At 43.2% G+C, this 27,367-nt stretch overlaps 1 protein-coding gene across 3 annotated transcripts in view; it reads right to left on the bottom strand.

Moving 5' to 3' along the window:
- Positions 1 to 2,086: 2,086 nt before the first annotated feature.
- LOC100562073 (phosphofurin acidic cluster sorting protein 2) overlaps positions 2,087 to 27,367 on the bottom strand; it is a 254,605-nt gene continuing 229,324 nt past the window's right edge. The window contains exons 11-25 of one of the 3 annotated variants that reach the window (XM_008104924.2): positions 27,157 to 27,228; positions 24,779 to 24,906; positions 23,534 to 23,666; positions 23,157 to 23,261; positions 18,998 to 19,104; positions 18,429 to 18,583; positions 17,145 to 17,255; positions 16,937 to 17,039; positions 12,846 to 12,878; positions 12,098 to 12,140; positions 10,152 to 10,194; positions 7,809 to 7,950; positions 6,215 to 6,438; positions 5,846 to 5,959; positions 2,087 to 4,233 (exon numbers count right to left, since the gene is read on the bottom strand). In XM_008104924.2, coding sequence (XP_008103131.2) covers positions 4,118 to 4,233; positions 5,846 to 5,959; positions 6,215 to 6,438; positions 7,809 to 7,950; positions 10,152 to 10,194; positions 12,098 to 12,140; positions 12,846 to 12,878; positions 16,937 to 17,039; positions 17,145 to 17,255; positions 18,429 to 18,583; positions 18,998 to 19,104; positions 23,157 to 23,261; positions 23,534 to 23,666; positions 24,779 to 24,906; positions 27,157 to 27,228 — 1,629 coding nt within the window. In that variant the 3' untranslated portion in view covers positions 2,087 to 4,117. The other 2 variants (XM_008104925.2, XM_062970944.1) reach the window with 2 other exon arrangements.

Here is a 27,367-nt window from a genome sequence, read left to right as displayed (position 1 = left end):
TAACTGGTTAAAGTACCCGTTAACTCGATTAAAACTGGCATTTACCCACACTGTACTTGTTAGTTAATACAAGTTTTCTTCCTTGGAGGTATCATAGAACCATAGATTTGGAAGACACCTCACAGGCCATCCAGTCCAACCCGATTCTGCCAAGAAGCAGGAAAATCGCATTCAAAGCACCCCTGACAAATGGCCATCAAGCCTCCGCTCAAAAGCCTCCAGAAAAGGAGCCTCCACCCCACTCCAGGGCAGAGAGTTCCACTTTCGAACAGCTCTCACAGTTAGGAAGTTCTTTCTAATGTCCATTCCTGTAGCTTGAATAATCTCCAGGGCTGCTAGACTTGAAGTAGAATGGGCTTTAATATAAACTGTGGAATAGTTCCTGATTCAGTTTGGGAAGCTTTGATCATACATTTCATTGCAATATAGCTTGTGAGCACATTTCTCTTTATAGATGAGGGTTTATATCAAGAGATGGCAGCGGTGCTGGGAGCAGGTGCATTTTTCCAATCTGTGTCCATTTGGCAAGGCTACACAGGTGCATTTTGGTGAGCCTGATGTAACATCCCTCCTGGGCACACAAAAGACTGGGTGACTTGGAAGGTGCTGAACAGACTGCGCTCTGGCACCACAAGATGCAGAACCAACCTTAAGAAATGGGGCTACAAAGTAGAATCCACGACACGCAAGTGTGGAGAAGAGCAAACCACAGACCAGCTATTACAATGCAGCCTGAGCCCTGCCACATGCACAATGGAAGACCTGATGGCAACACCAGAGGCACTCCAAGTGGCCAGCCACTGATCAAAGGACATTTAGTATAATGCCAAGTTTTTAAAACTTTGTTTGCATTTTCAAATACAGTAGAGTCTCGCTTATCCAACGTAAACGGGCCGGCAGAACGTTGGATAAGCGAATATGTTGGATAATAAGGAGAGATTAAGGAAAAGCATATTAAATATTAAATTAGGTTATGATTTTACAAATTAAGCACCAAAACATCATGTTATACAACAAATCCGACAGAAAAAGTAGTTCAATACACAGTAATGCTATGTAGTAATTACTGTATTTACGAATTTAGCACCAAAATATCATGATATATTGAAAATACTGAGTATAAAAATGCGTTGGATAATCTAGAATGTTGGATAAGCGAGTGTTGGATAAGTGAGACTCTACTGTACATTACAACTTGTACCCTCGGTTCACTTCTGACACGATAATTTACTTCTGCCATTTTGGCTGTATTTTATTTCTTTTGTATTCTGGAGGACTTTGGAGGCTCAGGTGCAACCAGCCACTGTGGCTTGGGGGCAGAGAACCAGCCATATATATGCTTTTAAACTATTTGTGTGTGTGTGGGGGGGGGGGGGGGAGGGGGCTTTGAATGTTCCAAAGACTTCATTTTGACCACCCCTGCTGTAGGTGAATAGATGTGTCTATTAGTAACAATCAATGTGGAGCAAATTAAATAGAACTGAGTGTAGGAGCGTTTAGAGCAGGAGTGAAGAACTCCTGGCCATTTAATTCTTCAGTGACAGATTTCTGAATCCTTAATCATGGGCTGGCTGGGGCTGTTGGGAGCTGGAGTTCAGCAACATTAAGGGAGACACAATTTGGACTCCTAATATTTTGTTGATGAGAGATTGCCAAGAATGTGAAGACTGTAAAAACAGATCATCATGTTGGACAGAAAATTTCTTAGTGAATTCACATTCACACAATAGGGAGGCCTGTTTAGACACACAGTGGGGATGAAGTGAGCTGCACAAACTTCCCAGAAGAGGCCTTTTTCGTAGCATATTGGATTTGCCCCCACTGCAAAGTGTACCTTCATAACACTTGAAACTCCCTTCATTTTCAAAAGTAGTTTGCCATATGACAGGCACAAAAATGACTGCAGCCCTGCTTGCCAGCTGTGATGGACTACTTCCCCATCAGTGCCACTCCAATACATGCTCCAGGGTGGGGATGGCTGGGCAGGCAAATGTTTTAACCAAACCAAGTTTATAGGTTGTCATTCCTTTAGAGGTCAAACATCACATTTCAACTTGGCGCACAAGACCATACCGACACACTCAAGTCACAATGGTACCAGCATTAATTTATTAAAATTAATCCAGAAAGCAACCTTACATTAAGTTTTAACAAAAATAGAATCTTGTAAAAAATGGGGTTAACCCACCATCCCTGCTCTCCTAACCACAAGCAGCTGTGTCCGCCGCGCAGGCGCAACACCACAGTTTAGGTCTCTTGAGTTCGGTAGGATCCACTTTCAAGGCAGGGGAAGGTTGGCTTGGCAGTTCTAATAACACAAGCTCCAGGTGGGTCAAGGCCCTGGCCGTGAAGCCCATGTGCTTCAGGAGTTAGGAGGAGGGAAGGGGACACTTGTGAATCCAGTGAGGGAGGGCAAGGAGGGGCCAGTAGCTGCCACAGGAAGTCTACCCTTAGGACACCTTGCTGCATTCACTTCTTCTCATGTTCTAGTTCCCTTGTTCAATAGACATACTTAAAAAAGAGCAGGAGAGTGTGAAGGGTACTTCCTAATCGCACCTCCCTCATGTCCTGCCTGCCGCTGCATCTGACCCTGCCAATGCATGTTATGCGTTCTTTCTGAATCTGACATGGCACAAGGAGCTTGATACTGTAATGCAGTGAAGACAGAACTTGGGCCCACCTCCATATCGGAGGACTTCTCGCAGCCCCGTTCCCACCACCTTCTTGTCTGGGGAGGGTGCAGGTGTAGCTGACTATAAATGGAGTGTTCAATAACCCAAAAGCTGGTTTCATTGCAAAGACATGCCTTCCCCGCTGGGACCCTGTTTCCCCTGGAGCTCTTCTTATCACCTTACCCAGGCAACTGAATTAGGGAAGTAGACTTATTCCTATTCCTCAATAGACCTTTTTGTGTTCTGCTTTCTTTGTGCCCTCCATAAAAGCTTCAACAGAAGAACTAGGGGAGAAACACCTAACCTCTCCCTCCTTCTCCCTTTGCTGCCTTTGTTGCTGACAGCAAATGTTCTTTCCCATTCCACTGGAAGGGCCTTCGGTCTTCTATGGTTCTTTCTTTCACTGCAGCTCAATAATCCTACCTGCCAGGCAAATCCTGCACCAAACGCTATCCTAAACTGGCTATTGGTATGCCACCTCCCTATCTTGTGCTCACAGCTGATGGATAAGGGTAAAACAACCCCTCTGTTATCTTTCACGAGAACATAGGGAAGCAACATAGGAACAACACAAAATACTCACGGACACCCCCCTGCTCCACAAGAACAGGGTCTGCTGCAGAAACAGAAGTGGCACCTGCCTTTCTGGCCATTGCTGTACCTGTTGTTTTTATAAACTGGCCCACACATATTCAAAGGCAGAGGAAGCCAAACAGGACTGGGAAGGGCTGGACAGGAGAGACACAGGAAGGCTGCTTCATGTTAAAAGACAACAAAACCCCAGTAGCCCTCAGGTAGATTCTGAGAGAGAGAGAGAAACAGAGGACTGCAGAGTGGCACTTGTGGGCAGAAGTCCAGCTTGCCCAGAATGCTACTGGGTGAACCTGGATGAGCGACCCTAGGAGGAGGGCAATAACACACATTTTAATAGACATATTAGAAGAGAGCAGTTTGTCCAAGAGACCCTGCCTATCCCTTTCTTGCCCAAGCCAGCCAGGCAAGGCGTGGAAGGGAACTGAATTCCCAGCTGCTGCAAGGAAAACCCCTTGCAGAGGAAGCAGGGGGCAGCTGTGTGAATCCCCTTGGCCTCTTTTATTTTCTGACCCCACTTGGACAGAGAAAACCAGCCTGACATTCTAGTTACAAGAATCCAGGTTGAGAAGCTGTGTATGTATGTGTGTGTGTTTTCCTTTCATTTCCTAGGATCCACTTTCACATTAAAACTAAAAAACAAACAAACAGGTGAGACGTAAAGCAAATCGGGATGCTCCTTGCACGGAAAAAAAAGGAGCCAGCGAGGCCCTGGCCAGACTTAATCTCCAGCACTGGGCAGTCAGTCAGTCATTTGAAATCCAAGAAGCCCGAGAGTCTCTCTCCTCTGTCATTAAGTCTGGCAAAACCCTGATACTTCCAGAGGCTGCCTGTTCTGTTTTTTTTTTTTTAAATCACACACTTTTTGTGTAGCCAAAGATGCCGATCGGGAAATGCTTGACATGTGTTGGCCACTGCGCAGCCAGCTGGAAAAACTTCACATCATTCCACTCCACGCCATCAATGCAAACTGTAAGGGAGACAACAGGAAGACAATCTCAGGCTGGGAGCAACAAAGACAGGAGCAAGCATTTTGGGTCCCTGATGAGAGCCAGGCTGGAGCTCAGGGAGAAAAATCTTAACATCTTGGGAATTGGAAGGGGCTGCAATGGCCATGATGCAGTCCCTTGCCGTGCAGGAATACAGAATACAGCATTCTTGAAAGATACACATCAACTGCTATTTAGAGACTCCAAAGAAGGAGAGTCCGCCCACCTGCGTCCCACAAGGAAAAGTGAGGCGAGAGCCAGACTGCATGAAAAAGAGTTGTGTGTGGAAGTGACACAAGTGACTATATTCAAGCAAAATCAAACAATTTGTTTACAGCAGGGATGGGAACTTCCCTCAGCATTGACTAGGTTGGATGGAAGTTGCAGTCCAAAACATCAGGAGGGCCATGCATCTTTATTGTAGAAAGGGGTGGAGCAACTTCAGTGGGTCAAGAAGCCAAGTCCCACTTGCTACTCACTTTCACTAAAAAGTGCCAAAATATAAATCTGCAAGTGGTTAGAAGGCATTTCATTGTCAGCTGACCTTCACTGGCCAGTTTTTAGGGCTTTTGGCGAAAACCAAGGATGAATATGTGTGACAAGTTGTTCAAGAGAACCACACTTACAGAAAGGCAGTTCTCACTGTTTCAGTTTTACCAACCCGCACATTTTAGGGATAGTGGGAGAGGGAGCTTCTGGGAGATGGAAACAAAATGAACAATATGCCCAAACTTATAGGGTTGGGCTTTAGCACAGCAGATTAATCACCAAGCTACAATGAATCTTGCTAACAGGAAAATTGATAGTTGAAAGCCCGGGTCAGGGTGAACTCCTAGCTTCTGCCTATCTAGTGGTTTGAAAACAAATGTTAAGTAGATAAAAAAGGAGGACGTTTACGAACAAAAAAAGCTCTTTGGCAGGGAGATGGAGCGACAACATCCCCCCGGTGGCTGGAACCGAGCACAATCTCCAAAGATGCCAAAAGATGGGAAAGCTTATATATATCTCTATCTGTTGTCTGTCTTGTCAGCATTACAATCAGCATTGAATGTTTACTGTATATTTCTTCTGTGATCCGCCCTGAGTCCCCTTCAGGGTGAGAAGGGTGGAATATAAATACAGTAGAGTCTCATTTATCCAAGCCTCGCTTATCCAAGCTTCTGGATAATCCAAGCCATTTTTGTAGTCAATGTTTTCAATATATCATGATATTTTGGTGCTAAATTCGTAAATACAGTAATTACAACATAACATTACTGCGTATTGAACTACTTTTTCTGTCAAATTTGTTGTTTAACATGATGTTTAGGTGCTTAATTTGTAAAATCATAACCTAATTTGATGTTTAATAGGCTTTTTCTTAATCCCTCCTTATTATCCAAGATATTCGCTTATCCAAGCTTCTGCCGGCCTGTTTAGCTTGGATAAGTGAGACTCTACTGTACTATAAATATAAATACAATACTGTAAATAAGTATTGTAGTGTTTTGGGGATGGTTCTGCCAGAAAAGGCTCTATCCAGCTCTGTTATGGAAACGAAGTCAACTGCTACAAGGCTCCACACCTGGTTAGGGTGAAAACGGGCCAACCTACCACGCAGCATGGTGTTTTGATGTTTGGCCGTGCAGATTAGGCGTGTGATGCCTTCAATCACTTGGCTTTTCGGCTCTAAGTCCTTCTCTTTCGGTTTCTTACTCAGGAACATCACTGTCAAGGATAACAATGAGAGACTCAAAAAGAAAATCCTGTCTGTAAATTGGATCAGAGGCTTAAATGCCTTAAAAGCACTAGATCCCATCTGAACTTTGTGAAAGTCATGGAGTTTCAAATTGGTGACTTGAAGGCACAAACATATAAACTGAGTCAGTGCAGGGATGGGTTCTGCCCCATTCCTTAAAGGGTTTGTTGGATGCCCAGCCATTAGCAAAGCTGACAAAGACCACCAACGCTGCTAGCAATTACCTTTCTTGTTCTTCTCCTTGGTGACCACAGTCATGGCCATGGTGCTGGGTGGGGTCAGCTCCCCGGGGCCTGGGATGCGGCTGACCTGCAGGGAGCGGAAATTGCTCTTCAGGGTGTTCTTGATGCCTGTTTCCCGCTTCTCGGCTTCTTTTTTCTTCTCTGGCCCCTGAGCAGTCCAATAGTCTACCTGGAGACCCATCACTTCCACACCAGGACTCAAATTTCTGGGAAGCAGCAAAAAAAGAGTTGTAACAAAAACTCTGTAGATCAAGCAAGGCGATCAGCAAAATCCTGTAAAATAGCTTTACAATTCCAATCTATAAAGTGAATTTTTTGAATGGATCTCTAAACACAGCAGAATAGGTTAGTCTTTTAAACCTTAGATGAAAGGATACAACCACACAAATGCTACTAATACATAACTGACACATGATAACAACACAGGAACTCAGGCTCGCCTGGTATGACTTGTTTTTAAGAAGCCCGTATTGATGTTTTGTGAGCATGGCATTCCTTTCTACATGCTTACAGATTCTATGTTTAATGATCTGCTCTAGAATCATTGCTGGTATCGATGTCAGGTTGGCTGGCCTGAAATTGTTTGGGTCCTCACCCCACCCTCCTTTTTGAAGATGGGGACAACAGTTGTCTCCTTAGTCAAGGGATGGTGACACCAGAATTCACTACATAGCAACACTGTATACAATTGTATAGCAGTGGTTTTCAACCTGGGGTCTCCAGATATTTTTGGCCTTCAACTCCCAGAAATTCTAACTGGCTGGGATTTCTGGGAGTTGTAGGCCAAAAAACATCTGGGGACCCCAGGTTGAAAACTACTGTTGTATAGGATTCCAGTAAATGCTTATTTTGCTTTTGTTTTTACTGTAGAGTCTATTTAATCTGAAAAGGGCATTCAATGCCCTGTGTTGAGTCTATGAGTGAAAACAGAAGGTGACATACATTTTGCCAACTGGCTATATAGTACAAAAGAACCAGCTGTAATCCTTTATCTCTGCTGCTCTCTTTTTACACAGTGGAGGTAGCTTTATCCAAATGGCCTTTCTCCCACCTGTGCTTTAATCATTTAGGACATTTCTATACTGCATTAAAAAATCCCAATGCAGTTTACAATATTGAAATGATAAAAATCCATAATATACCATAAAATCATAGTTATAAAATAATAAAACAGCTATAAAACACCAAGAGAAGTCATTAAAATCACCAACTGTGTCAAAGACTGATCTGGCCCTGCCTAAGCTGGTGTAATAAACCACAAACCCACTGGCATTGCCCATCTGTTAATACCCCAACTGTATGGCACTGATATTTGCTGCCTGAGGTTAAGGACAAGACTGTCTCCTCTCCTCAAATCACATAAAGAAACTGGATGGGATGTCAGTTGAAATATATTTCAGCACTGGCAATGGGAAAATGCCCATCACAGTTAATGCACAACTTGAAAAGAACGCAAGCTGAGAAGGCAGAAAGCCCAAGGGCAACAGCAGGAAGGCTGCCACGATGCCTCCAGTACCCGCTTCTCTTTGCCCAATGACAGGACTGGCCTCGACTGAGTTGGCTGGAATGTGCTTACCCGGCCCCTGAGAGCCCGCTGCTTACAGATGGGGAAGGCGGAGGAGTGCCCACTGCCTCCTTGGTATAGGGAACACTTCCACCAGATGGAGAGGAAGAGCTCAGCAGTGAGGTGGTGCAGATGGTAGCATCATCAGAATCGACTACGGAAAGAAAAGGGATGAGAAGAAGACTCTTCTTATAAGGAACAAGTTCTTGATTATTTGCCCGATACCTTGCCAGCAGGAATATAATATAAGGGGGTGGCCAATGTCTGGTGGCCCTGAGGCCAAGTTGACTACCAGTGACTGCTTGACCTGGGTTTTCCGTACTGTTATGCAAAGGAAGCATGCTGGAGAGGGGAATCCACTCTCGGCCAAGAAAGACAGGAGTGGTGTCTTCTGGCTCTTCCACAAAACGACTTGTTTAGAAAGATGTTCAGCCAACTCCAGTTCAGCCAGTGCTGAAACTGCAATTCAGTGGTGAATCAGAATGCACCATAATATGGATGGACTAAAGTGTCCATCATCCCCAGCCAGGTGGATAGCTACCTGGCAGATGCTGACTTGGGACAAGGCTAGAGCAAATGTGGCTCATGTGATCCCAATTCTTTCCTTGGCGTCCCAAACTCCTCAAAGCTCTTCAAAAAATTCAGTGAAAAAGATGGCTAACAACTATTATTATTATTATATGACACATCAAACAAGACAGATATGCTGGATTTTGTATTACAAAATCACAAGTCGAACACTTCCCAAGTGTCTAGGACTGTGTGATGTATTTTCGGATGTTGCATGCAGATCCCAGTAGGGTGGCCTTTTACAGTTGGCAGATAGTAATTTTGTCAATGTCTATTGTTTCCAAATGCTGGCTGAGATGTTTTGGCACGGCACCCAATGTGCCGATCACCACCGGGACCAATTACTACAAATAATAATAATAATAATAATAATAATAATAATAATAATAATAATAATGGCATCATAAACTGGACACAGATGGAACTGGACAATTTGGACAGAAAAACAAGAAAACTCATGACCATTCATCATTCCCTGCACCCCCGCAGCGATGTTGACCGGCTATATCTGCCTAGAAGATCAGGGGGCAGAGGACTCTTACAAGTCAAACAAGCAGTCAAAGAAGAAGAACAAGCCCTGGCAGAATATGTAAAGCAAAGTGAAGAACCTCCTTTGATTGAAGTCAAAAATCAGAAACTTCTCAAAGCACAGCAGACAAAAAACCAGTACAAGAAAACCACACTACAAACTAGAGCTGACAACTGGCACAACAAAACATTGCATGGAAAGTTCCTTGACAAAATTGAAGGAAAAGCTGACAAGGAGAAGACCTGGCTCTGGCTCACAAATGGGACCCTGAAGAAGGAGACAGAAGGCCTGATCCTTGCAACCCAGGAGCAAGCCATCAGGACAAATGCAATTAAGGCCAAGATCGAAAAATCAGCTGATGACTTGCTCCTGGTTTCCTCATTCATTATTAAAATATTTGCAACCCTCCATTTTGCCACAACTGTGTGCTTTTGCCTGTGTCTCTTTGCTGGCATCTCCACCAGGAAAAGAAATGCCCATGGATTGGCATTTCCTCATCGAGCCTCATTCATTTTTACCTGACCTGATAAAATAATGTTAAGTATTTTCAGTTAATGTCAACATGTATCATCCGGTATCGTGTGTGTTCCTTTACTGGATCCACACGGTAGCTTCCCAATTGTCAAAATTACCAAGCTGGAGTGTTAGGGTTATTGCAGAATGTCACCACCCACCTATGCTTATCTTTTACAAGGTTTACTGTCACAAAGCAAGGGCTCAAGGTGACACTCAGTAATTTTCCAAGAGTCTCTTTGGGGCATTTTCAAGTATGGCAAGTTAGCTTAGTCAAAAAGTGGGCATCTACCAAGATAGCGGCACCTACCTCATTTCCCATCTGCATTGGCACACCAGGCACCATTTTTGTTTGCAAGCCGATGAGGGTACAATTATGACTTAAATCAAAATGGGAAAGTCTTGTGGCTTTCAAAATGATGAAAGTACACACATGGTTTTGGGGACACACATGTGGTTTGTAGGCCATATGATTTTTCAGCTCTGGCCTACTCTAAATCAGGAACAATTACATGCAGTTCTGATCATTTGGCTTTGATCCTGCTCCATTTGGTTCTGGAATGTACCCAAGACCTGTTACTAATTGCAATTTGGCCTGAAAAGGGTTGCCCACCCCTGGCTTAGTTTGAGAGAAATCATCTTTTTCCTGCCCCAGATCCTTCTGGAAGCCTAGACTTTGATTCACTTTGAGTCCTTGGAAGATCAGAGCCAGGCTTTGGAGGCTTCAGGCGCCTGATTCTCACCTGAAGTGTTGAAAGACTGCTCCACAAGGCCCACCTTCACCACCTGCCAAAGTACAAAGGAAAGGAAAATACTCACTCAGCAATACAAGTGCTGCTGACAGCACATTTCCACCCAGCCACCTCAAGTCACACCTAGTACCTGTTCCAAATAGCATTTTTAACACTTCATATTTTCCTCTTTAAACTGTTCAACTTTCTGCCAGGAAACTTCCTTTGGGATGGAGTCCAAAAATTAACTTTTCCAAATTGCGAGATCATCATAGTAAAAGCAAGGGATTTGGGTTTCACTCGAAGTTATAATTTATTGATATACCCCTAATATTAAGTAATTTGCAATTTGAAGACTTGTCTTAGAGTCACAGGATGGCTGAGGCATGGAAAAGCTTAGACCCTGGGGCCAGTTCCAACTTTCCTGGATTCTCAATGTGGCTTATTCAATAGACCACAGACTCTTCCCGGTGACACTATTGTTTAGAGCGCTTCCTAACCTTTCTGTAGCTTTTCTCCATTCTCAAAAGTTAAAATGTGCTTCCTAAGATTTAGCTGCTGGCAGTAAGACCTTTAAAGCTCAAATAAATTGGTATTTTGGTCCCACTGTGGGCCCTTCTAAATTTCTACAGTAATTTTTGCAGTATAGCTTCTTGGATTTGCTGGTTCTGCACATCCACTCATTCTGTGTCAGTTTCCCTTTTCTGTATTTAAAGGAAGCAGCTTGTAGGAATTTGTTGGATCCATACCACTTACTCCTCTAACTCTCACAATTTTGCTTTTCCCATTAGACTTGGGCAAAAACAAACAGTTGCAGTCTCTCCTAGCATGTTGTTTTCTTCCTTATTAAAAACTTTTGCCATCTGGCCCACAATCGTGACATTGCTTATTCACATTTGTTCCATTTTTAATTTGCAAAATAGTGGAAGTGGATAGGGCACCAGAACTCCTTCCACGTTTTTTTTTTTTAAATAAGGACATGATTTGTTGAGATGATCCTATATTTTATAAAGCAATTTTTCTCCTCAGCCAATTCTTAATTTTTTCTTGAGCGAAAAAAATGCGACTTCAGTGATCCATGTTAATGGCAGTGTACTGTAACACTATTAGTTATAAAGAGAGACAGAGACAGGAAAGAAGAGAAAGATTTTTTTTTTGTTCCAGTACGTCCCTGAATTTAAAGAAGCCCACTCAAGGGTGAGAAATGTGCCTGTATGGTGAACTAATACAAGATGTTTGTGAGTAAACAAGATATGTTATTATTCAAAGAAGACCTTTTTAAATCTCTGAGTCCATATTTTAAACTAAGAGGTTTATATCTTTTGGGCTATTACAACTGCAATTTCAATTTCAAAGAAACAACCATCCTCTACTAATCAAATATATTTTTGTAGTGGCATGTCTTTATGCTTGGCAGTTTAAAGACATGGTTCTTGAGTTTAACAGCTGAGTTATCTGTGTGCCATTACATGAATGCTTATGAATACCACTTGTTCAAAGGGTTGACTTCTAACAAGGTCATGTTTTTATTGACTAGTGGCTTTCAAATGGTGGTCTCCACATGTTCATGGAGATTCACATTTGCCAAACTGATAGGACATCATTTTTCCTTTTCAATAAGGTCATGATTGCCATTTATTTTCCAAAGGGATATGTGCCTAGAGACTGGGTGCAGTTATTTCCAATACTTCCAACTCTATGATTCAATAATATAATGCAACCTTCCATAACTTTTCCCCTTTGAGTGTTTTCACATTTTGCCTTTGGTCTCATCCTCCACTGGAAAGTGGCCTACGTGACCTACTCTGAAATATAGTTCTTGGCCTGGAAGAGATTTCTCATCATCCAGGCTGTACACCAAAACATTGAAGGCTCCTTAGAATAAAGCTACCTTTCATTCCTCCAGTTGGATTTTAAAGCCAGTTTCTCTCTGTCATAACAACCCTAGCAACACTCACCCCAACAAACGGCACAAATTTCTGGCAGGAGTCCTCATCTGGGCTGCAAAAGGGAACAGAGGCAATTATAAATGGTAAATCCCCTATCTTCAAGGGTGAAGTGTAGTAGTGTGTGACCCTGCCCCCAGATTTCCTTCCCTTCCCCCTTGGTAGCCATGTCACCCACAGCCTTCAGAATTGCAGGGACATATAGCTCTGCTCCCACCCTGAGATGCTACAATAGGACCCAAGCAAGAAAAAGAACAAACAAAGAGAGGCAGGCTTTAGTAACACTGTTATTACAGTTTGCTCAGTCCAAGACTTATTCTCAGGCAACCCCAACAGACATCCGACAGTGTAAACAAGCAGTTATCACAGAGCCAAGCAACAGTGTGTTGTCCTGGGGATGGGCAGGAGGATGGGACAAGGAGGGGAGGGGGAGACGCGGGATTCCTCTTCCTCACGGCACACAGCGACACCCCCTACCCAACCCCAAACGCTGACCACACTGAATAGGAAAGAATGGGGAGAGGGAGGGCAAATGCAGAAGAGGCCACATGGAAAGAGCGGCTTTCCTTGCCCCGCCATTTCCGCAGCGGGGAGTTCACACATGCAACCAAGAGCAGCCAGCAGCCCTGGCCTGACACGAGGGAACAGATGGAGGGAAGGGGCGCAGGGAAGGAGACCTGTCCCGTTCCCCGGACAAAGAGAGGACGCGGGCGGACACAGAGAAGGGAAGGCAACACTGCAGCAAGCCATAGTCCAATACCTGATATAAAAATCAAAATAGAGGCTTCTTTTCCTTGAATGCCCAACACAAAAACAAAAACCAAGAAGAGGGAGAGGCATAAGCACTGCTGGAACATAAGTGGTCAAGACACGGCCACCTCACTCAACGCAGCTGGGGCCACCAACACTCCTCTTTTGCCCAACTTTGGAAGCCATACTTTTGGGGGACTGAACCCTCAGAATTTTCCATCCATAATGGCCACTGGTTGTGCCAAGTGGAGGATTCTGGGGATGACGTCACACTTCCATGTTCTGTATCCTTTCACCAACATGGGAGAAGAAGAGGGGCTGCAGGCATGCCTGGCTTGGGATGACATGATTCTTGCAATGGGATCATCCTTCCCCCCAGAATTCAGTTAGCATGGTATAGGCATGGTATAGGCTGTGACACAGGCTGGAGAGCAAGCCAGCTGCAACCAGCTGCAATGAATCACTCTGACCAGGAGGTCATGAGTTCGAGGCCCGCTCGGAGCCTATGTTTGTCTTGTCTTTGTTCTATGTTAAAAGGCATTGAATGTTTGCCTATATGTGTAATGTGATCCGCCCTGAGTCCCCTTCGGGGTGAGAAGGGCGGAATATAAATGCTGTAAATAAATAAATAAATGTGCCCCAGAGCCCATCAGACAACCAAAAGCTAGAATTCATTTTTATATCTTCAAGGTTGATATAATGTCCACCAATGAAGGTTGTTGTAGTTGCCTAAATGGTAAGACAACTATGATGGCAGATTGTGGGAAGAAAGAGAGGACTGTGAACCAAACTGACTTGAGTTTGGGACTGAGAACACATAACAGGAGATAAAACCTCTTAAAGAGTGGGTTGTCTGTGAGTGTTTTGGTGTTTGTAGAAAATTGCTCCAGCTTATTGTAGTGCCTAAACTGATTTAATTGAAATGCTTCTAAAAAGCACCTTCTTCCATTGTTTTGTCACTTCTGCATCCCTGGCAGAAGGCCCTTTTGCTGAAGAATAGCACACAGTTGGTTAGCAACTATGCCAACACCTGGCACTGCCGCCTTCCTGTTTTGTTTTCACATTATACTATGCCAGTACCTTGGCAGGCTCTGGGGCCTTTCTTCCCACATGTAGCAACAATGCACAAAATCCTTTCTATTCAATGCCAAGGATCAACAGGCTGAGAGTGGAGCAGGTGAAGTGGCTATCAGCTTTTCCACTTTCAAGGCATCCTTTGCACCCCAACAGAGCCCCTAAATGCATGCCCTGGATCTCTTCCACTTTCCAGGGCATTCCAGGATCAGAGCTTGGACAAGTTCCTTTTTTAGACTTCCCACTTCCAGAATCCCCAAGCCAATTCTGCCAGGAATGCGGAGGCCAGTTGCCAGAGAAATAATAAAAAAGTCTCTAGAAACTCTGCATCTGCACTACTGTTCACTGTTTTTAAGAAAAGGTCTATATGTATTTCAGGGAGTACAGAGAAGGAAGGGAAAGTGAAAATTCAAGTCCAAATTCAGGTGACTTTTAGTGTTGGAGTCTTAGTGAGAGAAGATTGGATGCAACTATATTATTGGCCTTAATGACAATGGACTACACCCAATTGATAATTCCAACCAGAGCTACCCCATTAAAATAATTATTAAATGGTAAGTCAACCAATTCAATGGGTCTAATCTAGCTGGAATTTAGTGACTGGATTTAGTGTGGCAGCTCTGGTTGGAATTAGTTGTATCTGTGCATACTTTTAAAATTCCTCATATCCTGGCTTCTTGTTACTGTCTTGGATCACATGGCTGGTTTAGTGTGCTTCTTCCATTACACAGCATTGACTCACCAAACACATCCTCAGTAAACTGGGCTCAAGTGACCCTGGCTTGAAATTCAGATCTTCCCAGAGCTGAATGCTACAGGCTGGCTAAAGACATTTGGCTTCCTCAAGATGACTGTGCTGCACAGTCTTTGGTGACCATGTACATAATGAGCACAATGCTCACAACCTTTGTGCTTTGGTAGCCCCCAAAACATTCCTTGGGGTATTTTACAATTTGGATAGCAACTGAATGACACACCAACTAAGGATTTACTCCCTTCATAACTTAAGATCTCCCTGGAGAACTCTGCTTGGTTTACAATCTGAGGTTGTTCAACTAAAGGTGACTTCTCATCTCCAGTCAAATTCTGCTCATTTCCTCCTCCTCAGCTGCCAAGTGCCTGGTCCAATGAGTCAACAGACCCTCTCCATGACCCATAATCCTGGACCCCTTCTTTTCCCATCACAAGGCTATAAACAATTGCTGGTGTTGGCTGCCCCAGCAATGGCTCATTGGATCAAGCTAGCACAGGGGAAAGTAAGGCAATGAGTTGCGGACAGTGTAGTCTAATGATCAGTGTGAGGGGGTCCGTGTTCCAGACCCCACAGATCTATGAAACTCCCTGGTGACTCTGGACTAGTTGCTCTCTTTGCCTCTTGCAATCTGACCTACATCACAGGGTTGTTGTGAAAATGTACTGGGGGAAATGGAGTCATGTACTCCACCTTGAGCTCACTGGAGGAAGAGCGGGTTATAAATGTAACTAATAAGCAAGGCATGAAGTGCAAGCATCCTGGGAACAGAGGTCAGGCTTGAGCTGGTCACTCTTCACTCTTCCCTAAAAGCAAGCAGATGGTTTCCATCTTGTCTGGGTTGGGGTCCCAGAAATCCCAACACTATACACTTACAGCCCTATTCCAGCTTAAAGTACCATTGTTCTCCAATGGAATCCTGGGATTTGTAGTTTGGTGAGGCACTAGAACTCTTTGCCTGAGAATTCTAAACACCTCTCTCTCCCTAAATTGCAAATCCTGGGATTCCACACAGGATGTTACCAAGGCAGTTAAAATGGAATCGTGGTGCTCTAAGGACCCCAGTCCAAGTGACAGGATCTCAATTTACTCATTGCGTATCTCTGCTGCATGATTTTTGACTGCTCACATTTTGCTAAAACAGACCACTAAACTTCAGTGGTGCGTCAAATGAAATGACAATGTGAAGGCAGTGGTCCTGTGAATATCCTGGCACCTGTTTTGCTGCCCTTTGAACCCATGCTCTGAAATGAATCCGGAGGGGAGCTCCTGCTTTCAGGGTACGAACGTGCCACCATGCCTGCGTCGAGGTGTCTAGAAAGCACCACCATGCATGCCCATGGTTGCATTCAACCCAGGAAGAATTCCAGCCCCAAAGCAAAATGAGCTTTCCCGCTCCCCTTGGCACCCCAAATTCCCAAGAAGCTCCCCCACGAGTGCAGCAAGCCAGCCATACGTACTGTGTAACCATCCCCGTTGGCTGCAGGGGCAAGCAGAGAACAGAAGGGCCTGAAGTACCCCACATAACCGAACTGTGGGGGGAGGAAGCACAGAAACAGCACTTGCAATTCCCCTAAAGCACCACCTGCCACATGCCTTTTATTCTGGCACTTAGGAATGTAGTTCCTTTTCCACCCCCAGAGAGAAAGAGAGGGAGGGAGGGAGGAATTCCCCATTGGCCCTGCTCTCGCCCTGCTGGCTTGTGCTTCAGGGGCAGAACTGGACAACACAGAACCATTGGCATGGCCCTATAAGGAAGCGCATGGGAAAACGGCATCTCTATGGTACAGGAAGGCAATTGCATGAGTACCAGGGGACAATTTCTTCTCTGCACCCTTACAAGTCATACTCTCTCTACAGCAAGGTTGGTTTTTCTCTGCAGTTCTTCTCAAAATGTTTCCTGTCTCCATTTTGGGAGGAATGTGGAGTATGAAGTTCTGGGGAGCTTGTGGCATGGAGGCATTTCCTCATTTTTCACAGGTTTCCTGAGCTTTATGCTTTCAGCAAAACATTTCTGAAAATCATGGTAAAAATCTAGGGGATCTAGTGCCACAAAGCCCATGAGACACACTTTGGTGACCTTAATCTATATCTCCCCATTGCTTAGTTCAGCACAACAATCCTTGAAAGGACAGTAATGGAGTCGTGACTGATGAGAATAGAGAACTCCCCCAAGAAAGATGACCGGGGTCTGAGTGGCTACTTCCATTACTGAGTGCACACTCATGAAGTAGAGATGAGATAAAAGACAGAACGGAGGCCCTGAACCTTCTTACCTCTTCTGTTTGTAGGTTAACATGGCCTCAGAAATGGGCAGCTGATGGGATATGTTGGCGCCCGAGATGAACTGGGTGATCCGACCAGGGACGTCCACAGCATCTGGAGGGAGACAAGCCAAAGGGCAAGATAACACAAAGCATCCCTGTGGCCCCTGTATTTCTCCCAGATCTATTTTGTTAGAGCCAGGACTTTTGAGGCTATTACCTGAATTTGGGGGTTCAAGTTTGCTAAAGAGTTCTCTCCAAGCTGCATCGAGGAACAAGGTGCTGTACCTGTTATCCACAGAACCAAGGTACTTGGCCAGGGGGTGAGAGCCTAGGAGAGGTACAAGGGTACAGAGAAGCAATTAAAGGGATGACGTAGTGCGGAAACCAGAGGAGACAAATGCAGGAAACCTTTCATTCCTGTCACTGAATCTGAAACCATGTAGGTTGTTGTTTTGGACATCTGAAAGGCAACCTACATGGTTTCAGATTCAATGACTTGAATAACATTGAAACAGCTTTCAAATCATGGGTCACTATTTTCCAAATAGTTTTGATGCCTGGGTTAAACAAAGGTGCAAATGTGTACCAACTGATAGTGACTATGTTGAATGGCAGTTTTGCATAGAGTAGTGGTTCTCAACCTGGGGTGTCCAGATGTTTTTGGCCTACAATTCTCAAAAATCCCAGCCAGCTTACCAGCTGTTAGGATTTCTGGGAGTTGAAGGCCAAAAACATCTGGGGACCCCAGGTTGAGAAACACTGGTGTAGAGGATAGTTCAGGCTATCATCTGTAGCAACTTCCACTGCTATATGTTCATTCAGAACGTTTTTAGGACATAGGAGGAAAAAATTTTGATCCACCCTTGTATTTCTATGGCAGAGGTGAGCAACTATCTGGATACACTGTCCTGTATATGACCCATAGGCTTCACTTTCCCTATCTCTAAAATAAGAGTTTAAAACATAGGAATTAGCATTGTTTTGAACAGAACCATTGATCCATTTAGCCCAGTACTGCCAACTCTGGCTGGCAGTTGTTCTTCAGGGCTTTCAGGGAAGCTTCCTTCCAAGCTCCCTGAAAGCAATGGCATGGTTTTTTGGTTAGTAAAGTGGTGAATCTGGGTTTTGGTCCAAACTTTTAAGGAAATATCCAAGGTGCTGAACTGTCTTCCCAAAAGAGGTTCAGCACCTTAGATAGCCCTCCATGGAACCTGAATTCACCACCATACTGACACAGGAGGTACCATTTGCCACAACCTGGTAGTGTCTCATTCCTTACTCTGTTTAGCTTCTGAAATCAGACATGATCAAGTGTGTTTGGAGTGTTATTGTTGTATGTTATGAGCAAAGTCCACCTTTACATGGGCTCGCTTCTTTTCTTTTTTATCCCGTATTTTATTTAGGATGGCTGAAAATATAATCCTATAAATAGATAGAAGTCTGCACCGGAAGAGGACAACCCATGATCTCCCAGCACCATATTGCACAGCAGGAATCTTACCCAAGGGCACCACGAGAAAACGGAGGTAGTTGAGCCAGTCTGGAGTCTTGCTGGCCAGCTGCTCCACAAAGAAGCGCAGGACGATGCTCAGGTAGCTCTGATCCCCTGCCACGGCCACTTTCACTGGGGGAGGCATGTGGGAATTGCAATTACAGCTGTATGGAAAGTGGGAAGAGGATGCTGAGGTGTATGCAAGGATGTAGTTCCAAGACAGGACAGCTAAATGAATGTTATTACCATCAGGCGCAACCCTTTCTCATCCTAGTTTATTCCCTTCTGGATTATGCTGGTCCTTTCAAACCTCATGCTTTCCCAATGCATTGGCCTCCGATTCCCATTCCTACAAACAGTAATGACTATATTGGGTGGGGATGATGGGAACCACCAAGTAGAGTACAGAGAATATGGAGTGGTGAAAAGTTAGACTAAGTAAAAGAGGAATCCTCTCCCTGAGGCTGAAACTAGGCATATTTCCCAACTCCCAAAAGCCCTTCCCAATAGGTTAGCTTGGTAAACTACTGCACAAGGCTTGTTGTTAGCTCCACTGCTGCTTCCCAGATGATACTCACTATCTCTGAATACGAGCAACAATCGTGTTGAAGGCAGCCTGGACATCCGCCATGGAGCAGGTGGAGACAATGGGCTGCTTGTGATCTTGGAGCTGGTCACACAGATACTGTTGACACAAAACCCCAGACTTGAGGCTGAATAGATCAAGCAGGAATGCAAATGTTTTACAAACTCACTTGATAAGTACTCCATCCATGGGATAAAGCAAACTATAGTGATGGCAGCCAGTGTGAGTGGTTTTAACAGAGATTAGAGAAATCCATGGAGAAAAACGCTATCAGTAGTCACCAGTCATGCTAGCCATGCATTCTCTTCCGTACTGGAGCTGGCATGCCTCTGAGTGACTATCGCTGGGGAACATGAGCAGAAAGATGCATTTTCCCCTCATGCTCTTTTTGTAGACTTGTCATAACCAACCAGGTGGCTACTGAAGGAATAGAAAGATGTGATACTTTATGCCAGTGGTTCTCAACCTGTGAGTCGCCAGATGTTTTGGCCTACAACTCCCAAAAATCTCAGCCAGTTTACAGGCTATTAGGATTTCTGGGAGTTAAAGGTCAAAACATCTGGGGACCCACAGGTTGCGAACCACTGCTTTATGGAATAACATAAAACCAATAGGTTAATATATATGTGGCAATGAACCAATACACTCTTTCTAGAATTATCCTCTTTCCTCTCGAACACTTAAAACTTGAATTTGTAGTCCCCCATATTCTCCTCCCATCCAAGGATGCAAAGAAAACAGGAAATACTCCTTGCATCTGAGGCAAAGTCCATGAAAGCTGATACCAAATAAAACTTGTTAGTTTTCAAAATGTCCCCAGGGCTTTGGTTTTTATTGCCAACAGATTTATACAGCTACCATTGCCAACGGCTCTGGACAAAGAAAGCACAAACATACTGAGAGGCAATTCAAAATTCACTGAAAAACAGAACTGCTTTTTAAGGAGCGGAAAACCAAAAAATAGACTGCGCCAAACAGTATAAGTCAAGAGAAAACTCGGGGGGGGGGGGGGGGGGGTAATCAGACAAGCTTTTCCCAGAACATGCTGTAAATACCAACTGAATGCCAACTTGAGCTGAGATACGGTTCACCCATCATTACTTCTATAATGTATTTTCTAATCTTTTTTATATACCTCAGTTGTAGGTCATTTTAATCCAATTTGGAAGGAAAACCACAAATAAGTTGATAAAAAATAATACCAAAGGCTACAAAAAGCCATTCACTTTCATGAAAAATTGCATAAAGGCTGCAATGGTATTTTGGCACAGCTTAGGTTGGCTGGTCTTATTTTAGCTGTGGTCCAAAGAGCCAGTACTGCCTAGTAGTTTGAGTATTAGACTACAACTCTAGGGAGCAGGGTTTGAATACCCCTCTGCCATGAAAACCAATTGGGTGACTCTGGGCAAATCACACACCTCAGTTGCAGAAAACCATGTTATAAGTTCATCTTAAGGTAACCTATTGTCAGAAATAGTAAAAATTATTTAGGTATTTTTAATTACAAAAATGTAAGTCAAATACAAAAAGGATTAAATCGGTGGTTCTCAACCTGGGTGTAATGAAGTATGAATTTTTGTTTACAGATGTTATGTTTAATTGTGTGTTTGTGTTTTAAAAGGGTAAGTATTATAGTTATTGCATGAAGGGAGTAGCCACCTCAGCACTCAGAGGCTGGTTGCCATGGAGAAGTAGGTGGAGCCAACTGCCGTTTAGCAGAAGAGAGAGCAGAATTTGAAAAGAAATTCAGTCTGTGGTCAGAGAACCACAGGGAAGGCTGGTTTTACTGTCTGTGATCTGAGAGTCACAGGGAAGAGACTGGTTCCAGGTTAGGGAAACCAGGGAAGCTCAGATCTCTAGTTGTGTCATATTAAGTAAGTCAAGTGACTTGTTTGGGTTTATTGGTAGAATCTGAGTGGTAAAAGGCAGCAATTCCAGTTAGATCAGAAGTGTTCAGTTAATAGCATCAGTTGAAGGAATAGGAAAAGGTTTAAACTGCTCAAGGAAAGGAGAAAGTCTTTTGAAAGTGGATTCATCATATGTTATTATTGCAACTGTTGAAGAAAGTGTACCTCTAAGTGAGAAACAACATGGAAACCACTAAGCTATGTGCCTGAATAAACTTGTTATTGTTTTTTCAACCTCTAAGCCTCTGTTGCATATATTCTAAACCAAGTTACGCAAACATCTAAAGTGAAGAAGAAGAAGAAAAGTAAAAGGTCTCCTCCCTGAGTCTTTGGTGGTTGCATCGTTGCAAACTTGTGACACCGGTGGGATAAAAAAGATTCCCCCCTGCCTGAAAGAGCCTTAGTCGTTATTAGTCCTTTACAAACTGGTAGCAGGCATTATAAATTCTTTACACTGGGGTCCTCAGATGTTTTTGGCCTTCAACTCCCAGAAATCCTAATAGCTTGTAAACTGGCTAGGATTTCTGGGAGCTCTAGGCTAAAAACATCTGGGGACCCCAGGTTGAGAACCACTGGGTTAAAAGGATGTAATGACTCAGCAAAAGCTGTAGTTCTATATAAGCAGGTGTGCCTGTAGCTTAATAGACCTCAGTGTGAGGGTAGCCTCAATATGAGAAGGCCTGGTGTGAGAAGCTTTGGTGAGAGAAGCTCCAGGTTGAAAGCCTTATGTGTGAAGTTCCAGTGTGAAGGCTGCTGTGTGTGAAACTCCTGTGTAAGTTTGGTGTGAGAAGAGGCTCTGTAAGAGCGAAACTGTTTATCTGCATGAGAAAGAAACTCAGCATGGAAGCAAAGAAGGAAGTACAAAGAACTTTATTTGTGTTATGGAAACCTTGTTTTTGTAAATAGTGCAACCATATTATTTTGCTACAAAGAAAAGCCTCCAAAGGAAGAGATAACATTGGTCTGTGAATTTTTGTTCTTTTTAGCACTTTTGGCTACTGGTGCTGGGTCACACTGCTGCTAATAAGTTACTCTGCTGTGCATTTATGGGGAGGGTCTTTTGTTAATAAGTCCACTCGCCCAACAGTAACTCCATTGGATTAGATTATACCGCAGAGTAGACTGATATAGGTTACCTTAAGAAGGCAAACAAAAACTAGAGAGGTTTTTCTTCAATACAGGATCCCAAGGTAATCCAGTGAAAGTGAAGAGTGGAAGATTAAGAACAGATAAAAGGAAATATTCTTTCCCACAACACAGAGTTAAGACATAAGAGGTAGTACTGACTAAAGATTTGGACAGTTTTACTAGGCAAATCCATAGAGGACAAGACTAACAATAGTGGTTAGAGGTCACCTACAGGATCAGAATTAGGCATTAAATAATTACTTAAGTGACTTGGAACTCTTCATAGCCTTTATGAAGAAAATAGGAGAAAAGACTACAACTTTGGCTTTTGACATGTAAAGGTCCTTCTTGTAACAAGTTCCTTTAGTCAGGAAAGCAAAAATAATATTGTTAGATTGAGAAAAGAAGCTGAACATCTATGCCAGGTCTCTGCATTGGGTTTAGGAGGAAGGAAAGAGCTCATGTTTTCTTTGTTTTTGTTTGCATCTTGTCTATTTTGTGTCCTGTATGTGGCTATATGTGACATTGCAATATTTGCTGGCTTATAATATTATTAGAAATTAATAAATAGACCTGACAGACGGACAGAAAAAGGAAATATGCTCTCGGTACCAGTTGTACCAGAGTCTACTGCTATTGTGTTCTGCTGATATCCTTCCTATAAAACCAGAAGAGCCTTTGTTATGATTCCACAGGGCTCTTCCTATATTCACTGGGTTAAGCTAACCTTCCCCAGGGGGATGCCGTCCAGGTACACTGGACTACTCCTATATTCTGGCAATGATAGTGCAACATGTCTGAAGGGTGCCTGATTGGGGAAGGCTGGATGGGACACATTTCCCAATGGATTCCTGCCCAACTTGGGCCCGGGCTGTGGCGCAGGCGGGAGAGCAAACCAGCTGCAATTAACTGCAACGAATCACTCTGACCAGGAGGTCATGAGTTCGAGGCCCGCTCGGAGCTATGTTTGTTTGTCTTTGTTCTATGTTAAAAAGGCATTGAATGTTTGCCTATATGTGTAATGTGATCCGCCCTGAGTCCCCTTCGGGGTGAGATGAGCGGAATATAAATGCTGTAAATAAATAAATAAAATAAATAAACTTGAGGACTTCCTACCTGGCCTTGCCACTCAGTGATGTTCACCAGAATGATGCTCTCTGGCAGCTGTTCATCTGAGACCAGGATCTGGTTGAGTTGGTCATACACAGACTTCCGAGGCACCTGCAATAACAGAACTGGCAAAGTGATTCCATTTTCCACAAACTCCGCATTGTGCAAAACTTCCCTTAAAGGAAGAATGAAAACAAAAAACATGTCCCAAGTCCCTTTGTAAAGTCAAAAGATGCTGCAAAACCGCTTATCTTTTGGATCCTGAATTCCTATAAAAATGAAATGAAAAGTAATAAAAGTAATACTAAAAATGATAACAAAAAGTACAAAATAATGCTTTTCTCAGCAGTGATCTCGGACAGACCACACACACAGAGCCCAACCTGGGTGTTCTGCCGGGAGTCTGGTGAGCTCTCGCTGTCCAGGCTGCCTGTTCGGTCACTGTGACCCTTGGAGTTCTGCCTGTCCTTGACTGACATGCTGCGAGGTCGCCACAGCTGCTTGTTCTCAGCTTTGCTGAAAAAAACAAGAAAAAGACATTGGCAAAGGGATGGGGAGGAATCAGACTAGAGACTTTCTGGAAGAAGAGGACTCTGATATTGGACCATGTTGGAACACATCTAGTTTCAGAAAGTTCAAAAGGTTTGGGCATGGCTTTAATTGGGATGGAAGACCACTACAGAACATTGGGAATCTTCAAACAGGGTGCAAAAAGGAATCTGTTTAAACCATGGGGAACTGCTCCCAGGAGGAAATGACAGTATGGCATTAGAGAAGGCCAAAGTTTGCCATGCCTACACTAGAGCAAACAATAATCTTATTCATATGCAGCAAATTTGTAAGTTTCCAAGTACCAGGCTATTGAACAGCTAGAAGGAACAAGTGTCTACAGTTCAACAGTGATTGGCCTAAGTCCTGGCGGGAGGGTATTTCAGGTCGATTGAGTGAACTATAAGGATACCCACCATATCATGCCCAGTCACAAAATATCAACTGAGAGTTCCTCACCCATGGATTTATGATTTATGTACTGATTTTAGGTGCCTCTATACTGTACAATTAATGCAGTTAAGCACTACTTTAACTAGCATGGCTCAATCCTTTGGAATCATGCGAATTGTAGTTTTTCATGGTCTTTAGCTTTCCCTGCAGAAAAGGACGAGTTCCTCACTAAACTATAAATCCCAGGAGTCCATAACATTGAGCCATGGTAATTGAAGTGGTGTTAACCTGCACTAGAATCCTTAGAATGGTACCTACAGAGACATTCTGGGTGGTCTTCAAAATAATTCATGGATTACGAAAAGGGTGTCTTAGTGCCTCAGCTGAGGGAGAGAGCTGCATTGCCAACCAGGATTTATACATGAAGCTTCCACAAGAAAAAAACAATGTTGTGTTTTTTTTTTCAAATTTCCAGTGGAATACACTGCCTCAGAGTGTACTGGAGTCTCCTTTGCAGACTTTTAAACTGAGGCAGGATGGTCATCTGTCAGGAGTGGTTTGAATGTGTATTCCTGCTTGGCGGAAAAAGGTTGGAGTGGATGGCCCTTAGGGTCTCTTTCAGTTCTAGGAAACTGTGATTCCAACCACAGCCAGAATGGAAGCCATTTGCCAGAGTCCTTTTTTACCTGGGAGAAACAGTAGCTGGGAACTCAGGCTTGTTGATGTTGCTCAGCTGGGCTAGTCTGTCCACACTGCTTTCTTTCAGGACCGTCTCTGCTGGCCCTCCAGGACAGGACTCCTCGGCCTCCAAGTCCTGAGCAGGATTTATTTATTAATGAATAATTATATTTTACCTCCACTTTCCTTTGAAAACAATGCTCATGATAACTAACAAGTGATATGTATGTATGTATGTATTTATTTATTAAACTTGTATACCGCTACTCCCAGTTTGGCTTGGAGCGGTTTACAGAAATAGATTAAAACAATACACTTAGCTTTAAAATAACAATAAAAACAATAAAAACAACAATAAAAGCAACAATAAAACAGACATAGCCCCGAGTTTTTTAATTAAACTATGAAAACATCACAAGATGTACAGAAAGTTTTGGGGAGCTGGAACATTTATATATTAAGCATTATATAAAATATTACATCTAAAATGCCTGGAGTCTATTTTTATTTAAATGAATAGCATCCAGCCAATGGCAATAACAAGTAGTAGTAGCAGTACTGGTGCGAGGTGTGGTTTTCGATGGTATGGATCCTACTGATATTCCCAACTAAGAGCTGATCCTTTGAATCAATGGGATTTATGGGTGTCAGGTAGGATAAAACATTGTACCAATCAGTCTGCTCCAGTTGGGAATTAGTAATTTGGATTACTGTTTTGCATATTTGATTGGCAAGACATCACAAATATTCTTTGCAAAAAAGCTGCCCAAGAAATGGAAGAAGCACCAACGCTTTGTTTTGGAGTTTTATGAAAATGTCAAACAGCTGGTCCATTTGAAGGCTTGCCAGACGGAAAGCCGGAGAGGGTTCCTGTACCATTAATAGTCATGAAAAAGAGGGTATTTTAGCAGGCAAGGCTTGTCATGCAATTAAGTGACAAGCAACTCCTGTTAAAAGTCCCTCTTCCAAGCGACTATTAAAGGCGCAGGAGTGTTTATTTTCCCAAAAGCTTTTATTCCACGAATTATCTTTCACGGTTTCCAGGTGAAATACAGGACAAGGCTATAGTTCCCTTGAAGGTTGTGTGGAAGAAAGAATGCAAACAGGTGTTGTTTGCTTGCTGAAATTTCCTTTTATAAATTATGAAAGGCACAAGAGCGCTGGCAACCTTAAGCCTAATATCTGTACAGCTTTGTTTGGGTGTGCGGAAAGGAGAGAATACACTGTTATGTGTTTTCAAGTTATTTTCAACTAAATATTAATAATTACTAGCAAGGCCTAACAGGGGTGTCAAACCCATTTTCATTGAGGTCCACACCAACCTTATGGTTGCCTTTCAAAGGACCATTGAATCTATGGGTGGAGAATCCTTGATACAAAGTGCCAATTACAATTTTTTTACATAGTGGTTGGTGATGTTTACTTTTTACCTATTGAATGTTATTGAATGGCAACTTCTATCACTCTTGATTATCCGCCATGCAGATTGAGGATAATGGGAATTGAAACCTAACAGCATTAATGGCTCTGGGGTTAAATAAAACCTGAGATGCGGTCTCTTTTTCATATTTGATGTTCTGGTTTTGTCCAAAAAAAAGCCTCACCAACTACCACAGTTGCCATGCTGGTTGAAGGATTCTTTGTAGTCCAAAGAAGTAACTTTTTGGGGCTCCATTTACACTGACATATAATCCAGTTTCGGAATTCAGAATAACTCAGAAATATTAAAAATTAACTAGATATTTTAAATTACAAAAAATGTGAGTCAACCACTAAAAGAGTTAAATGGATGCAAAGTCTCAGCAAATGCTTTAGTTCAGTATAAGCAGGTATGCCTGTAGCCTAGTAGGCCTCAGTGTGAGAAGCTTTGGGGAGAGAAGCCCCAGGTTGAAGGCCTCATGTGTGAAGCTCCAGTGTGAAGGCTGCTGTGTGTAAAACTACTATGTGAAACTCTGGTGTCAGTTTGGTGTGAGCGGAGGCTCTTTGCGAGAAAAGCTGTTTATCTGCACAAGAAAGAAGCCCAGTGTGGAAGCAAAGAAGGAAGTATAAAGAACTTTGAGTTATATAAACCTTATTTCTGTAAACAGTGCAACCATATTATTTTGCTACAAAGAAAAGCATCCTAAGGAAGAGATAACACTGGTCTATGTGTTTTTGTTCTTTTTATAACTTTTGGCTACTGGTGTTGGGTCACGCTGCTGCTAGTAAGTTACTCTGCTATACATTCATGGGGAGGGTCTTTTGTTAATAAATCTACTCACCCAACAGTAACTCCATTGGATTAGATTATATGGCAATGTAGACTCATATAATTCAGTTCAGTGCAGTTAATCTGCAGTGAATCTCCAGCCTGTGTGGTGCTAAGAACACAACAGACTTTACTCACCACGGCTGCGGTTTCCATGGCAGTCTCATCTTGGGTACGAGGGGCACCCACTTTTCGTTTCTCCGCTTCTCCCTGGGCAAGAGAGGCAGAACAAAGGAGGCGCAGGAAAAAAAGGGGAAAGCAGATTAGTAGTAATGATATTATATCCAAAGTCTGGAAAAATTACTTCTCTGATGCGGGAGGGCTATAAATCCCAGAATTCCCCAGTGGC

The sequence above is a fragment of the Anolis carolinensis genome, chromosome 1, assembly GCF_035594765.1.
Source record: "Anolis carolinensis isolate JA03-04 chromosome 1, rAnoCar3.1.pri, whole genome shotgun sequence".
Lineage (NCBI taxonomy): Eukaryota > Metazoa > Chordata > Lepidosauria > Squamata > Dactyloidae > Anolis > Anolis carolinensis.
Note: the sequence above shows the minus strand (reverse complement) of the source record. Positions and strands in the feature narration are given on the sequence as shown.